The following is a 17,821-nucleotide window of genomic DNA, read 5'->3' on the forward strand; positions in this document are numbered from 1 at the left end:
TTTCGCAATGCGACCAAAAGCCTTCAAATTAATACACAATAATCTAATCATCTACATTGTTTCTTAAACATATGTTGGTCAACTTAAGCATCATCCTGGCCTCGTCAGAAGACGGGTAAGTCAGGATAGTGTTTATCTGACCGTCATTATAATTAAGTCTAAACCGTTCGTTCCGAGCACACTCCAAAACATGCTGGATGTCTTCCACATTTGAAACATAGTTAAGCCCAAAGTGAAAATTATAACCTAAAAAATGTCTGTCTACCAATATTTAGAAATAGTAAAACTTGATACAAAGACCTATATTTTAGTAATAGGACCTGAGTATAAGTTTAAACGGATCAAAAAAAGTTTTTGTTCGCAAAATTTCAAGATGGATTCGAACTGCAAATAACCTTTTGATAACAAAGATATGACCAATGAACCATCTGTTATTTATTTTTGATAACTTTATCAAATATGATTCATACATTCATGTGCTATTGTATATTTACAACGTGTGGTTAATTTTAAATGAATAAAATATATTTATGTTAAAGAAACATTGCAATTTAAACTCTATTCTTTAATTATAGTGTTTATATTCCTTCTGATTTTTTTTTTATTAACTTTAAACACGAAAACCGGTTCTAATAGACCTTGTGTAACATAAGTATTTAATATTAGTTAGTTCAGTGAATTACGTTTATAAACTATGTTTGATTATAGATATTTATCTAAAGAACACTTAAAAGGTTTTGATAATTACAAGGTATGTATTATTTATAAATAATTAATTATTATTGCAGTAATCAGTCATTAAATGAGCACTAAGGGAGTCCTTCAAACTAACTCTATATTAAGATACTGCGTGAAGTAAGTCTTTTAACAGTGGTAGACGCCAGCAACAACAACATCAGTTGCAAGAATGGTCCGGCTCGCCCGGTGATATACCACGACAACACAGAAGACAGGCGTCAAGTGGAAGTAATCCCGCTTTTCGTCTGATGAGTGTGGTGCTGGAGTCCTAATTTTAGTCCTCTTTCCCTTCCCACTCCTTTTCTTATAAGGAAAGGATGGGAAGGGGAGGTGGATTTGATGGAGGAGATGCATTGAAAGGTTAAATATTCTCTTTTTGTGCGTCTCCTTCTTCCTGGATTGAGGGTAGGCAACGCATCCGCAATGCAGTCTATGGGCAGCGGTCGCTTCGCCATTTAGGCGAATTCATGTGGCCGCTTGCTCGTTTGCCACCTTGTAATATATAAAAAAAACTTCGTTATAGATAGAGATTATAAATCATTCCTTTCTCAATTTACTTAAAGTGTAACTAGCTTTTGCATGCGATTTCGTCTTTGCGGAATTAAAAATAAAATCGCCTTACTAGTATTAAATATAGCCTATGTTACTCAGAGATAATGTATGTTTCTAATGGCAAAAGAATTTTTTAAATCGATCCAGTAGTTTTTGAGTTTATATGTTATATAAAAAATAAAAATTCAGACAAATTGATTTTCAACTTTGAACCTTCTTCTTTTTGAACCTTTTACTTTTTTTTGGGAATTGAAATTCTTCTTTTTGAAGTCGGCTAAACAAGTCTTTCCTCTTTATATTGTAAGAATAAATTACTTTATAAGGATTGTGTCAAATATAAAATGTACTTCTACTTACCCCTTTTTGGCTTACATTAATGCTTATAACACTATCTTTAATTTTTAAATTAACATCAACGAAATGTTTGTTAAGTCGTGGTATAATTTTTTTCTCGACAAGTTATGGAACTCATCTAATAGCTTAGTAAACATTGTATTAGTCTATTCCTTAACACCCTAGTTAAATTAAGAGTCGCGAGTATAACAATTTTTTTTGTTTGATTACGTAAACGTATAAGAGTAGAGAGGTCAATGTTTGTAGTTAGTTGCAAGGTTATTTACTTATTGTAGTCTCTACTAAAGGTATATTTTTCGAAAAAATGTAAAAGTAAATAATAATAACTTAAGTAACACGTCTATAATAAATAGTAAACCTTACTTAGTAAAATAATAAATGCGACTTTTTGGTTGGATGGATGGATGGATGTTTGTTTGAAGGTATTTTCGGAACGGCTTAACGGATCTTGAATAAAATTTGGCACAGACGTAGAATCAGGAAGAACATATAGGCTACATATTAAGTTATTTTTTTAATTCCGCGCGGACGAAGTCACGGGCGAAAGCTAGTATATAGTCCTTACATTAGAATCTGTTGTGTTAATTATACGGTTTTAAATGAAATTGTATTTTATAATAGCTGTCGCTCGTGACTCCATCCGCGGGGAATTAAAAAAAAACTTAATAAGTATAATAATAATTTTATTCAAGATCCGTTAAGCCGTTTCGTAGATATCTTCAAACAAACATCCATCTAAACATTCGCATTTATAATATTAGTAAGATATCAACATATCTAATATATAAAATTCTCGTGTCACAATGTGCGTTCCCGTACTCCTCCGAAACGGCTTGACCGATTCTCATGAAATTTTGTGACCATATTCAGTAGGTCTGAGAATCGGCCAACATCTATTTTTCATTTTTTTTTTTTTAACTGCGCGCGGACGGAGTCGCGGGTGACAGCTAGTATCTTTATAAAAAACTTGACTGGCCACTATGACACACTAAGGAATCTAATGCCACCTCAACTCATCAACAAGGTGTTAATTGGACTTAATTTTAATTACGTGTTTTTTGTTTCAGTACAGAGCCATCGATACAAGTCCGCTAAGTAGCTATGTTATGCATCCCCTCTGGAACACTATAGTAAAGGTGATTAAAAAATCTCTTCATTAGTAGAACATAATATTAATAAACTAAACCTAAACAAGTTATTCTTACGATGAAGGAAAACATCTTAATGTAACCTACACATATCTGAGAAGAAATTCAATGATATTTGTGAAGTCAACCCGCACTGGGCCAGCGTTGACTATGGCCTAGTCACACCTAACTTAGGGTAGGGTTCAAGCCCCTAGGGGACGTATAGTGAGCTGATGATGATGATGAAATAAGTTACAAATATTTCAGTTTATATTTTTTTAAATTTAATAAAAACGTTACTAATTTATCCATGTCATAAGATGTGACAATTACTGAACAAGCAGTTCGCCTTCGATTACAACGCGCGGAATTTAAAAAAAAAATAGTAATTATTATAGCCTATTTTAAAGTTTTTTTTATTATTCCGCGCGGGCGGAGGCACGGGCTATAGCTAGTATTCAACAAGAACAAACAAATCTTTTTTTTTATAACATTCGTATAGACAAAGGTGTCAAGAGCGCCTTAAACTGCTTCAAGGAATGAGTATTTCTCACCTAGGTGGTCTGGTCTAGATTTAGTATTTTTCCAGATTATACCTAGATGGCTAGCACCAAACCTGCTCACATTCCTAGGATTCCTTTGCGTAGTGGTGGTGGCATTACTGACTTCCTGGTACGACTACCATTTTCTAGCGGCCGGTGGACCAGGGCAGCAGAAAAATGAAGGATATATACCTAACTACGTGTTCACGCTTAGTTCTATTTTGATATTTCTCGCTTATAACTTAGGTAAGTAATACTCAAGAAAGTAATCAGTATAGACTTGATGAGAGAACCTAACTTTAAGACATGTAAAGCTTTAGTAAAGTTTATAACAATACTTATCTACTTACTAAATTACGGATACTATTTGAGATCCAATTCTAATTGAAAACAATTAATTAAATAAAAATTATGTTTAAAATATTATCAAAAAGAGTACCTAACAATAGTTACAGTAAAAATCTATATATATAAAAGAAAGTTGTGTTAGTTACACTATTTATAACTCAAGAACGGCTGAATCGATTTGACTGAAAATTGTTGGACAGGTAGCTTAGAACCAGGAAACGGACATAGGATAATTTTTACCCCGTTTTCTATTTTTTATTCCGCGCGGACGGAGTCGCGGGTAAAAGCTAGTATATATATATAAGGCAAAGACATTCTTTACTTAATTCCTAACGCAGTTATTCTAATGTTATAAGCGACCATTTTATTTTTCTGGTCGACTAATTGTGCTATAAATTCAAAATCTACTAGTCTTCTAGTTATTTAAAAAAAATGGGACCCATCTGCAAGCAATTCCTTTCGATTAAAATATTTTTTATCAAAATCGGACCACCAGGGGCGGAGCATCGCGGTAACACATAAAAAAAATACAGTCGAATTGATAACCTCCTTCTTTTTTAAGTCGGATAAAAAGATGTGTTAACTTGTGCATATTCTGAGAAATCATAGTATTTAAATTGTTTAATCTATGTATGTTGGAAAAATGTGTGTTATTTGTTCAACATATTATTAAATATGTTATGTTGCAGACGGCATAGACGGCAAACAAGCGCGCAGGTTGGGTGTCTCGGGTCCTTTGGGAGAGATGTTCGACCACGGACTTGACTCTTTCATTGTGTTCTTCATACCATTCTGTCTGTTCTCTGTATTCGGTAGAGATGAATTCTCTATACCTTTGTTTAGGTAAAATTTTAGTAACATATAGTATGTATAAAATTGTTTCTTAATTTTACTTTTTTTTTATTTTCTAGAGGTTACCTAATAGTAGGTAGTATACTACTCAACTTTTATGTATCTCATTGTGAGAAATATAACACAAGGGTGCTCTACCTACCTTGGGGGTATGACGTCGCTATGTGGGTAAGAACCTGCCTTGTTACTGCTTCAAAGCAAAACATTTGGTCATCTCTAGCTTTCTTTATGACAAAAATGAGATGACTTTATTTAAATAATCTTCCAATTTCGAACGATACGGATGGCAATACCATAGTAAAGTTTTTATTTTTTTCCAGACATCATCTTTACTATTCCTAGTGGCCGGTATCAAAGGCCCTGCATACTTTAAGATGTTTATATTCGGTAATGTGACATTCGCACAAGTTCTAGAAGTGGCAATTCATGCCACCGGCCTGTTCACAACATTGCCAGTCTCTATATACAACGTTTATCTGTAAGTTGTTTAAAATATGCATAATTTTTGCCCGACTTAGACTAATTGACAGGAGGGTAATGTTTATAACCCGTATATGGATTTGTTGTTAATTCTATTATCCTGAGGGACAAGGACGAATATGCGTGAGAACGTTTCCGTGCCGTTTTCGATATATTTTGTCGATAACGTTACGAAGGCGCGTGTCGCGAACTTTCGTGCTAGCCCCTCTGAACTTATTATGGCGCTTGAGTTGGCCTTTCGTAATTGCTAACAGTTTTAATAACCTTACAATGTATCTATTTAAATCGATAGATCCTACAAGAATGGTACGGGTAAGAACCTTTCGTTACTAGAGGCGGTGCGTCCTGTGTGGTCTATGACGTCATTAGTCGTAGTACTGACGTACTGGGCGCTGAAGAGTGACGTCATGGAACTCTACCCACGCGCATTCCTGTTACTCTTTGGGACTTTATTTAGTAACACTGCTGTAAGTACATTGTTATCTTACTAATATTATAAATGCGAATGTTTGGATGGATGGAGGGGTGGATGATTGTTTGAAGGTATCTCCGGAACGGCTCAACGGATCTTGATGAAATTTGTCACAGGTATAGAAAATACTCTGGAAGAACACATAGGGTACTTATTACGTTTTTTTTAATTCAGCGCGGACGTAGTCGCGGGCGACAGCTAGTTATTAAGTTGAAAGTGCTATATGTCTAATAGTAAAGTGACGGCAGATGCCTTTTCTGTTTAATCGGCAGAGAAGGGTACGGTTGGAAAATAGTAATTTCGTCTTCCTATACGTCCCTTTCTCCGTCAAATCCATTTCCTGTTCTTACAAGATAAGGATAGTAATAGGAAGGCACTAAAATTAGGCCTCCAACACATAAAGTCATTAGTTGACTGAATGACTCTGAATGAATTCAATGACATTGAATGACTTCCACTTCACACCTGTGGTGTGTGGCCGTGGTATCTCGTCACTGAAGCCGGACCATTCGTGTAAAAGATGTTACGAGCTTGAACTTTCATCAACCTGTGGAACGTTCATCAATGATCTGGTGGCTGGGTCTTCTGTGGACATCTGAAGTTCACCTGGACCATTATAATAAATTCTGTTTATGATAGAGTCGCCTAATAGTATCAGAGATGAGTGAGCAGAGATGTGAAGTCTTCAACAGTCTTTTATGGCCGCTGATGGCAGCTGCTGTAATGTCCACATACCAACCGGCGCTGCAGCACCTCCTGCTGCATTCTGTTCTCCTGGTAGCCCTCTTCGCTCACTTACACTACGGCATCTGTGTGGTAAGTGTTTACACTGGCGAAACATGTATTAAAACGTGTTGACATTCTCTATTGAAAAAACAGATTCATAATAAATATGTTTTTGCATGTGTTTTGGCAGTGGAAATCCTAGTCGAGACATGTTTACTTAACTAATATTATAAATGCGAATGTTTAGATGGATGGATGGATGTATGGATGGATGTCTGTTTGAAGGTATGTCCGGAACGGCTCAACGGATCTTGATTAAATTTGGCACAGATGTAGAACATAGTCTGGAATAACACATAGGATACTTATTAAGTTATTTTTGTTCAATTCCGGGCGAAAAGAGTCGCGGGCAACAGCTAGTGTTCCATAAATGATCAAAGTTTACAATTTTAAAGTTGTTTATAACATCGGTAGGGATAACATTACGAATTTAAAAAAAAAACTTAATATTTTAGGTTTATTTTGAAGAAAAAAAAAACATATATGTCTTCTATGTAATTTAATATAATGCAGATTATTTTTTTATATGAAACAGTTAATCATATTAACACGACAAGTTTAACTGTCTAGTCAATCTCCGTTATCTCGTATTTCAAAGTCGCACTGTAACATGTAATTTCCTGCAACATAAACATGCTTCTTTGATAACTTCACACGACACCTATTTTTGTACTTCAAATATTGTCTTTCAAATTTTATTTTATACTCTATTATTTTACTGCTAGTAAGATATTAAATTGGATATTCGTAAAAATATGTCTATCTTACTCGTCTATATTATAAACTAGCTTTTACCCGCGACTCCGTCCGCGCGGAATAAAAATAGAAAATGGGGTAAAAATTATCCTATGTCCGTTTCCTGGTTCTAAGCTACCTCCCCACCAATTTCTATGTCCGTTTCCTGGTTCTAAGCTACCTCCCCACCAATTTCTATGTCCGTTTCCTGGTTCTAAGCTACCTCCCCACCAATTTCTATGTCCGTTTCCTGGTTCTAAGCTACCTCCCCACCAATTTCTATGTCCGTTTCCTGGTTCTAAGCTACCTCCCCACCAATTTCTATGTCCGTTTCCTGGTTCTAAGCTACCTCCCCACCAATTTCTATGTCCGTTTCCTGGTTCTAAGCTACCTCCCCACCAATTTCTATGTCCGTTTCCTGGTTCTAAGCTACCTCCCCACCAATTTCCAGTCAAATCGATTCAGCCGTTCTTGAGTTATAAATAGTGTAACTAACACAACTTTCTTTTAAATATATATATGCGAATGTTTTGATGGATGGATGAATGTTTGTTGCTAGGTATTTCCAAAAGCGCTAAACGGATCTTGATGAAAGGCACATATGTAGAATATAATCTGGAAGAATACATAGGCTTTTTAATTAAGTTTTTTATTTAATTCCACGCGTATGAAATCTCTGTAACAGCTAGTAAAATATAGATTCTATTTAGTTTAAAGCTTTATCCATCTATCCATCCAAACTTTCATATGTATATGTACGAAGGTTATAGAATACAGTAGTATTTTTTCTAGCGTTGTATTAAAATATTATCTTATTAGATATTTTTCTAACAAGTAGCTATTTCATTCTTTTTTAATTTTAAATATGTAGCTATAATCCATAAACCAGAAAGGTTTTTAGGTATTCAGGCATTGTAGACTTAAAACTAAAATCAATATTCCATCTCGAACCATTTCTGCTTATATATGTTATAAACATTAAACTTTAAGCATTTGAAAAATACGATCTGTTTTAAAGAATACGAAAGCATTTTGCACAAAAAAGGAATATTAATAGTCATTAAATTTTACAATCTCGCTTAAATTTAGCATATCTAGATGTAAAATATAATCTGGAAAAACAAATAGGCTTACAAATTGAGTTTTTTTTTTTTAATTCAGAGCGAAAATAGTTGAGGACAAAAGCTACTTATTTTATAAGTGGCGCGACATTTGAATACAATTTATTGTGTCTTTTCTTTCAAAGAGAATGTGTGAGATGACAATATATTTCAATATTTATGTCACTATATTCTTTTTTATGTCATAAAGTGACAAAAGAGCAAGCGGGAAACTGATTACGTTGAAATGGCGAAGCGTCCGCTGTCCATATATATCCACAATTACAGATTCGTTTGCCTACCTTTAATCGACAAAGGAAAAGACGCACAGAAAGACAATATTTTCCCTTCCTATGCATCTCCTTCACCATCAAATTCCCTTCTCTTTACCATCCTTTCCGTATAAGAAAACCACATTAATATTACTAATATTATAAATACGAATGTTTAGATTGATGGATGTTTGTTTGAAAGTTTCTACGGCGGATGATTCCACGTGGACGGAGTCGCGGGCAACTACATAGTTGTATATACCTAACATTTATAAATGTTAATCTTAACTCTATTGTTTCAGGTCCGTCAAATGTGTGACCACTTCAAAGTGAAGTGTTTTGTTGTACCAGAAGAAAAGCGAAAATAAAAATAGTTATTTTTTTATTTTTACATAAATTTTATATTAAATCTAGTAGGTAGTTTTATTTGATAAACAATTTTTTTTCATCTAAATTTAATTTTAGTTTGCAATTTAACAAGTTCCGAAAACAGAATTATTTAGTACTAGTTGGATAGGAACTTTTAAATAAAATCGGATTAATTATTTGCCATAAAATTAAAAAATTCAGTCGAATTGATAATCCTTCTTTTTGAAGTCGGCTAATAAAAAAGGGAAAGAAATAAATATAGCATGTGGGTTAAGCTAAAAGAAGAACATTCAAATGTTTCCTATTGATTTTTCTTTCCTTAAAGACACTATTAACGAAAGCTGTAAGAGCTACGTACAGCTCAAATTAGAGTTTAAATAAATTTCATAAGTATCTACCCTATTTATTTTAACGGTATGAATATATTTTAGATATACAACCTGCTTCCCATTCCTGCAAAAAGACATCGTCAGGTATAGAGCAAAAATATGACACCGCGGAACAATTTAATTCACAAAATAATACGTAATTTAATACAGAATAGCAAAAAAAATGAGCAACAAAGCATTGTATCGCGAAAACTTGTACAGCTTTTTGTATTGGTGCGAAAGAGATAGATATAGCTAGTCGGTGTGGCCCGCAGCTCCGTCTTGAAATTATACGTTCTCATAGCCTTGTCCTGTCTGTAGTTTTATTTAATAGTCTGATGTTACATTTGTATTTGTAGGAATTTGAACTCTATGTCTTACTGTTAAGGTGTATTTTGGATTAGTTAGTTAGTACAGTTATGATGTTTTAGAATAGATTTGAAATTTAGTAATGGGGGGTGTTCGACACAGACACCGAAGTCGGGGTTTAGAATTTCAGTACAGCTTCGGATAGCCGCGAAGCGCTGCTTTTGTTGGCTCTACGATTGTTTACCGAATTCGAATGTTCTTTTTTTTTAATTTTTAATTTTTGAATTACCTTTCGCGGCTTAACGGATGTTATTTTTTTTTTAAACTCGATTCGAATAATGAAACTGGCAGTTTAGGAAACTTGTTCGAATTATAAAAATCCGTCGGTAAGAAAACTTTTTAAAACGTAAAGTGGACAGTGGACTTAGTGTTAAATAGTGTTGTGCGGCGCGAAATTATTCTAAAAAAATATTAAATATAATATTATTAAATATTAAAATTATCAATCGTGAAATGGTAGCTGAATTTAATATAATAAAATAGGTAAGTGAGGTGCCCATAGAGAATGTAACAAGTTTTTTTTCTTAAAAAAAACATTTTGTGGTGGTGTTGCAATTAAAAACATTTGGCATGTCGATCGGTTTGGTAGAATGAGTCGCATGCGCAGACAATCCTGTTCCCCTGGTAGGCCATGACATAGCTGGAATGCAGACCTTAAGGCAGGAGGTAATTTTATTACTAGATTTATTTTCTAATAAGACATAACAAGACATATTTTATTTTATGATAAAAATACATCATAGTTGATTCATAAACAATTTTGTTAAATGAATAAACAAATGCCAAAAAGTGTTTTAATCTATAGTTTTTTTTTATTTAAATATTTAGATAAAGAACATCGAATTTGTAGTTAATTCAATTTAACAGATGAGTGGATGGAAAGGATAAGGAAATGTCCTATTTCTGTTTGTCCTCTCCTCTGTCTAATAACAGTAGGAAACGAATACTGTTTTCAAGTAAGCAAGCGGCTACTTGAATTCGCCGAAATGCCGAACCGCTGATGCAGATACGTTTCCTATCTTTAAACGACAAAGGATGAGATGCATAAAAAGAGATCTCCCTTTCAATGTGTCCTCTTCATTAAATGTACGTTCCAAATATGGACTGAAGATAAAATCTTGCTATTTTGCTATTGTATCTAATTAAAGAACCATAATCGTATTTAAAACAGTTAAAATATTTGATGGCAAATACAATTTCGTTAGGTAATTAAGTGGTAGGTAGATAAAGTGTTTAAGAAAGGTATTATAAGGTGTTTCTGTAATCTTATGCGTAGATTTCTGAATGGGGTAGAGACAAGAAAGGCGTGAAGTGGAAGCAATTCCGCGTACAGTCTGATGAGTGTGGTGCCGGAGGCCTAATTTTTTTTTTTTTTTTATAAGAGAAGGGGGCAAACGAGCAGCGGGAACACCAAGGTGTTAATGAACATAGATGAAGCTGTAAATTTTGCATTATTCAGCCTAAAGGGAATAAATACACATTGGTTTTCTATAATTCCGTCTTAATCAAATAATGTAATAACTTTATAGTTGATTGTTTGTAAAATTTTAACGTGATATTTTGGAAACTTCACCGAAACGACGTGGAAAAAAAATAAAACATACGATTTGGTAATTTATAAACAAGAACATCGTTATATTTTCCGATCGTCGTTTTATTCTGATGATATTTTAGGTTATTAACGTTTAATTAATTTCTTACTTAATTAATTAATTTAATTATTTAATGAATAAAAAAAATTGCACACAAGATTAAAAAAGTTCCTATGTCTGTCTCCTAGTTCTAAGCTACCTCCCCATCAATTTTCAGCTAAATCAGTTCGACCGATCTTGAGTTATAAATAGTGTAACTAACACGACTTTCTTTTATATATGTAGATGCGAATGTAAGGATGTATGGATGAATGTTTGTTAGAAGGTATCTCCAGAACGGCTACATGGATCTCGATGAAATTTGGTATAGATGTAGAACATAGTCTGAAAGAACACATAGGTAACCAATTAAGTTTTTTTTTAATCCCGTGCAAACGGAGTCTTGGGTGACATTTAGTTATGTTATAAATGTAGACATGTGTCATTTTTACGACATTATAAGCGCAATTATGACACATATTTTCCCCTTCACTTATCACAGTGGGCGTTGACATGACATGATAGTCAGAACTTGTCAATTGTACTTGAACTTATATGTCAGAATTAAAATATAATTATTAGTCCTCTTTCTTTCCTATCAAGAAAGGATGGGAAGGGGAAGTGGATTCCTCTTCCTCTTCCCATCCTTTATTTAAGAAAAGGGCGGGAAAGGAAAGAGGACTAAAATTAGGTCTCCGGGACCACACTCATCAGATGAAATCCGGAATTGCTTCCATTTCACGCCTGTCTTCTTTGTGATCGTGGTATTGTACAAGTGGTGGTCCATTCATGAAACAGATATTGTTGCTAGCGTTTCATCCTCATCAGCTCAGTATATGTCCCCACTGAGGGGCTCGGAGCCTACCCTAATTTAGAGGTGACTAGGGCATAGTCAACTACGCTGGCCAAGTGCGGGTTGACTTCACACATATCATTGAATTTCTTCTCAGATATGTGCAGCATCACGATGTTTTCTTCACCGTAAGAACGTCGGATAAATGTACATATATAAATCGGAACACACATTGGTACATGACGGGATTCGAACCCGCCATGTACCAATGTGTAGCGTTTAACACTGTTAAATCAAGTTCAATTATGATTTTAAATTAAATGTATACTTTTATTTATGTGATTATTTCTTTAAAAAATTTCATCAAAATCAATCTCATAATTTTATTGAACATTATGTTACTTCGAAATCATCTTATTACTTATTCAACTTACGTGAAAATACATTATTTAATTATACTGAACTCATTTAATTAAGTTATATGAATATTTTTTTTTTATATTGATAATTTATTATATAGTGTCTGCATCAATTATACAAAACCTAATTACCATCTATCCATTCAGCCTCGTTACGCCCACTGCTGGGCATAGGCCTCCCCCAAAGATCGCCACGATGATCATTTGTGGCCATCATAAGGGAGGATTACCTAATTACACTTAATTTAAATCTAATATATAAAATTTTCGTGTCACAATGTGCGTTCCCGTACTCCTCCGAAGCGGCTTGACCGATTCTCATGAAATTTTGTGAGCATATTGAGTAGGTCTGAGAATCGGCCAACATTTATTTTTCATACCCCCCCCCCATTTTTAACTGCGCGCGGACGGAGTCGCGGGCGACAGTTAGTATAATGTAGAAACTAAAATATGTCATTAAAAGGTGTCCCTTTAGGCGAGGTTCCGAAGATACTGGCAGCGTTCCACCTTAGAATGGCTAAACTAATTCTTTGTCCGAGGTAGCTGCCAGCTCTTCAAATATCTTCTTCGAATTAATTACCTTCTTTATTTATATTGTACAAAACTGATATTTAAAAAATACCATCACAAAAAGTCTCAAACTAGTTCACTGTCCTATTATACTAGAATAAACACCGACTACCGAAAACAAATAATTAGTACCTTGTTAAACATCTCTGACTTCAAGCTCATAATTAAACAGGGATAGTGCAAATATCTCTGTAAAAAAAAAACAAAGCCGTACTCATTTGCTAGTTAGTGAGGCGTGCATTTTGCGAATTTCTTATAGTTTTGCGAACCGTCGGGATTACTTAGTCCAACCATGCGTGTCTAGGGAGGAGAATTTATCGATATTCTTTAATGCACATCACTAGAATCTAGTAGCACCATTGTGCTTATGTTCTAAGTTATATCGATAAGAAATGCGCATCACTAAAGTCATTTTATTAAGCACGGTAGTCCTATCATTGAAAAGCTAAAGAAATTAGACCTATACTATGACGAACTAGACGCTTTTTGTCGTATTATTAAATTGTAAAATTTAAGACATTTATAATAGATAGAGGTAATTGTATTGTGTTAAAAATGTTAACTTCTAGACAGATTCTGTAACTGTTAACTTCTAGACAGCAATTAAATAGTTTATTATCTTCACAATTTCCTGCGCTTGCGCATACTTTTTACCTGAATTTATAAAATACTAGCTTTTACCCGCGACTCCCTCCGCGCGGAACAAAAAAAATACACACAAAATAAAAAAGTTCCTATGTCCGTCTCCTAGTTCTAAGCTACCTCCCCATCAATTTTCAGCTAAATCAGTTCGACCGATCTTGAGTTATAAATAGTGTAACTAACACGATTCTTTTATATATATAGATAACTTGTAGGTAACAAGTGACAGTCGAATTGAGTACTTTTTACTCAACTGACTGCATGAAATAATTTAAAAAAAGTAACAAAAAAAACATTTCAAAATATCGATACCATTCTCTAACATCACTAGTAAGCTCGTGCCTATAAAAAGAGGAGAGTGTACTTCTTTAAATAAGGTTAAATAACGTCGAAGTCGTCATTTAGACCGCGGCTGTGAAGCTGGTGTAAGGTTACAGATACAATGGTGGAATGACTACGACAATATGATTTAATTGTTATTTATTAATAAAGTACTTCACTATTAATTATTTAACTACAAGTGTATACAAAATTAACTTCTAAATTGAACATAAATAGACATCTTTAATTTGGTTTGATTTAGTCAATTACTTAATCATTTGATTTGATGAATTTATTTAATAAATACTTAACACTTTGATCGCCTCTAATTGATATTATGGACGCAAACATCATCATCTCTTTGACCTTGTCTAACCTACGTAGGGGTGGTGCACCAGGTTTCCGTCCTCCAAATGAATCTATCTGCCGTCATCTCTGTCACCCCCTTCTTGATCACGTCATCTTTCACGCAATCCATCCATCTCTTCCTAGGCCTACCTCTACCGGTGTACCCCTCCACAGTCATGTTTAACGTTCTCTCTGCCACATGCGATTCTTCCTTCCTCATAACATGCCCATACTACGATAACCTTGTTAAACGTTGTTATAAGAGTATGTTTTAAATATGTATATCATAAAAAGTAATTTGTTATTTTATTAACATCGTATTTCGGAATCCTGCGTAATAATTTTAATACTCATAATTTCTAATAATGTCTAATATCAGCTTGCGATAATAATGTTTACATTTAGGCTAGAATTTAATTCAAAAATTGTCTAAATTTTTATCGTTAGGCACTGACGGTTTGACATAGCTGATGTGAAGTTTAGGCCAAGTGCCATCTGAGCACGGCCACCTCAAGCCTGGTGAAGCTGTAAATACCTCTTCAAGGCAAACAATGACTGCTCAGTCACATAAAAAATAAATTAATTGCTGACGTTTAATTAATAATTACAAAGTTAATTTAATTTTCTTGAGGTAAGAATTACGGTGTTCAAATATAACCATATAAGCTATAATATAAATGCTTATATTTTAGGCTAAAAATCACTATATATAGGTGATGAAAAATATCTAATATATAAAATTCTCGTGTCACAGTTTTTGTTCCCGTACTCCTCCGAAACGGCTTGACCGATTCTCATGAAATTTTGTGAGCATACTCAGTAGGTCTGAGAATCGGCCAACATATATTTTTCATTTTTTTTTAACTGCGCGCGGACGGAGTCGCGGGCGACAGCTAGTTTTATATAAAGAAAAGTTACTGGTACAAAAGAAAATTACAATACGCACAATATTATGCAAACTTATGTAAAAGAAATCACGTAAATAAGACACACAGGCAAGGACTAATCTTACTAATATTATAAATTCGAATGTTTAGATGGATGGAAGTTTGTTTGAAGTTATCTCCAAAACGGCTCAACAGATCTTGATAAAATTTCGCATACATATAGAACATAGTCTAGAAGAACACATACGCTATATATTAAGTTAATTTTTGATGCTGCGCGGATAGAGTAGTAGCGATAGCTAGTCTACCCTTTTAATTTTTTTTTTAAAGAAAATTTTCTGAAGTAATAAATTATTTTTCTAACAAAGATTTCTGTATCGAGAATTCTTCATCTAGCATTTGTTTATCTAACATCGAATTCTTTACGTTATAAAATCTTAGGAATAGCGTAATAATTAAAACAACACCACACAAAGTTCACTAACCATGTCCCAAAATGTGCGTCTCTAGTGATGTGACATGTGGTCTTTGGTCTTAACGATATGTATGTTTAAAAATGTTTATGTATTTCTATCTATAATGACGAGTTGATTTAAATTAGTTTAATTTAAATAAACTTTATTTTAAACTTAAAATAAACTTTAAGTTAAATCGGTAATGAAGTTGTAAAGTTTTGGAAAAGGAAGCTTTGATTAATTTATAAGAAAATTCATACGTAAATATAAATAAATATTTTAAATAATTTAACTATGCTTCTATTTTAAAAAATATAATTTTAGATTTTTTTACAGAGCTAAGACTAAGAAAGTTTATTTTCATTGACCGATTAAAAGGTTTATTTAAGGGTTATAAAACCTTTGTCTTTGCTCAATAAATAGTGATAGACTATTTGCCTATTAAATTTATTATGAACACTATCAAATTATTAATATTAAGATAATTATTTCAAAATCAGAGCGCATCACTATTCACGACAAAATAAACGAGCGGGACACATCGCAGCGAATGACCATAAGGTCCGAGAACAATCGCCACATGTGGCCACAGATTAACGAAAAGAAAAACAAAATTAATATCACCTGCTATCCCCTTCACACACCAACAATCCGTATTCATCCGTCTCTATCGAACGCTCAACGAAATCATTCTTGGAAGTGCCGGAGCGGCGCACGCGCACAATGCGGGTGTTGTGAGCACGAATTCCATATTCAAAAAGCGAAAAAAAACGGGTGCGTTCAACGTTTGCTGAAATGCTTCGAAAATTTTATTTCTATTGTTTAAATGCACATGTACTAGAATAAGGAATCCTTTTTATTCTGTCCCTTTCAGTATTATGTTTAAAATAATATTCTTTCTAATTAATAAAATTGTCACAAAATAGACCTTCGCGGCTACTTTTTATGTACTTTACGTCTTGAAGTCTTTACAAGTGCCCTTAAATTGTAAAATATACGAGTGGTCGAGTGTTTCCGTTTCGTCGGCTGTGTTCATCGAATGGGAGTTTTTTTTTATTGGACACAGGTAATCAAACTTTAATTAAGGAAGATTGATTAGGAAAACTGCGAGTTAGAAATTAGATCTGCAACACCTCTATTTTCCGACTAAATCTAATACAAAATACAATGAGATTGCGACACGAAGAAAAAAAACTCATTTGTTTAATTTTAACTCTATCTTCTCTTTTCCTACCAAAAAAAAGTTAAGGCGGGAACATATTTTGAATAAGGAATACTTCTTTGACTCAAAAAACCCTTATGCAGTTGGAGTAAAACGATTTCTATTTCTTAAAAACCTACTATACTTTTTATAACAATGGCAACTTATTAAGCGGCCAGTTAAATTCGCTAAAAATGATAGGTACATTTGCAGAGGTGCTGCATTAAATCTACAGAGGATGGGACGCACATAATGTCGTAATTCCCCTTTTCATGTGTCGGCAGAGGACTAAAAATTTGGCTTCATTTTGTTAATGCTTGCCAGTTGTAAACTACCAAACATTCAGTTAAATGTAATAGGCGGGCAACACTGAACGGAACCGTCAGTTTCAATATGTTTACAGTGATTGCTCACAAAATATAATGATTGTGAATACCATGATGAATATACATCCGTTCGATGAGCAACGATGTAACGTCGAACTGGAACTCATTTCTTTTTTAGGGAATGACTGAGAAATGTCACTGAGTTATACAAGGATCTTTAGAGGAAAGAGTTGTCGCTCTTGTAAACCTATTTAGTAACCACAAAGATTTTGGACTTGGGAAACATTGAATTGTTCTTGACAGGTCTAAACTGCCTTGTATTCTTTTTTTGTCAAACAATTTTTGACTATTTTAAATAACATTATGTATAAATTGTTTGGGATTTACGATTTGTAATCTTTTTCATAGTTAGCATAGTTAATTTTAGCTCTTAGTCTATAACTGTCAAATGTCAAATTTTTGATATTTTTATTTGGTTCTTAACATTAACCGAAAGTCAGGAACTATTTTGTTAGCAAATACGTGAAGCTGGTTTGTAACAGTTTGATTACGTAATTATAAACTTAGGCTTTAGATTTTTTTAAATAATAAACTAGTTGATATTTTTTCCATAGCATCAAAAAAATAAAGAACTCTCTTAAAGCGATAAATTGAACCCTTTTGTTTCTTTTAAATGATTGTTTTGTTCGAGTCAATATTTATTAGGTAAACAAATTAAGTATTGGTTTGCGGAACTCAGCACTTGAATTATATTTTTGTTTACG

General features: G+C 33.6%; 2 protein-coding genes across 2 annotated transcripts in view; both read left to right on the forward strand.

Annotated features, from left to right (window-relative positions):
• Window positions 1-691: 691 nt before the first annotated feature.
• Window positions 692-8,726, forward strand: LOC106721214 (ethanolaminephosphotransferase 1; the record flags this gene model as incomplete). Its single annotated transcript, XM_014516113.2, has 9 exons — window positions 692-751; window positions 2,712-2,780; window positions 3,361-3,559; window positions 4,351-4,504; window positions 4,573-4,681; window positions 4,834-4,991; window positions 5,286-5,460; window positions 6,105-6,281; window positions 8,661-8,726. Coding segments are annotated over 9 exons (1,167 nt in total), but the record flags the coding sequence as incomplete, so codon positions are not given.
• Window positions 8,727-9,941: 1,215 nt separating this feature from the next.
• LOC106721188 (eyes absent homolog 2) overlaps window positions 9,942-17,821 on the forward strand; it is a 42,167-nt gene continuing 34,287 nt past the window's right edge. The window contains exon 1 of the mRNA XM_045684340.1: window positions 9,942-10,130. The gene's annotated coding sequence lies outside the window, so the exon portion shown is untranslated. The remainder of the gene's footprint in view (window positions 10,131-17,821) is intronic.

This window comes from Papilio machaon, chromosome 26, assembly GCF_912999745.1.
Source record: "Papilio machaon chromosome 26, ilPapMach1.1, whole genome shotgun sequence".
Taxonomy (NCBI): domain Eukaryota; kingdom Metazoa; phylum Arthropoda; class Insecta; order Lepidoptera; family Papilionidae; genus Papilio; species Papilio machaon.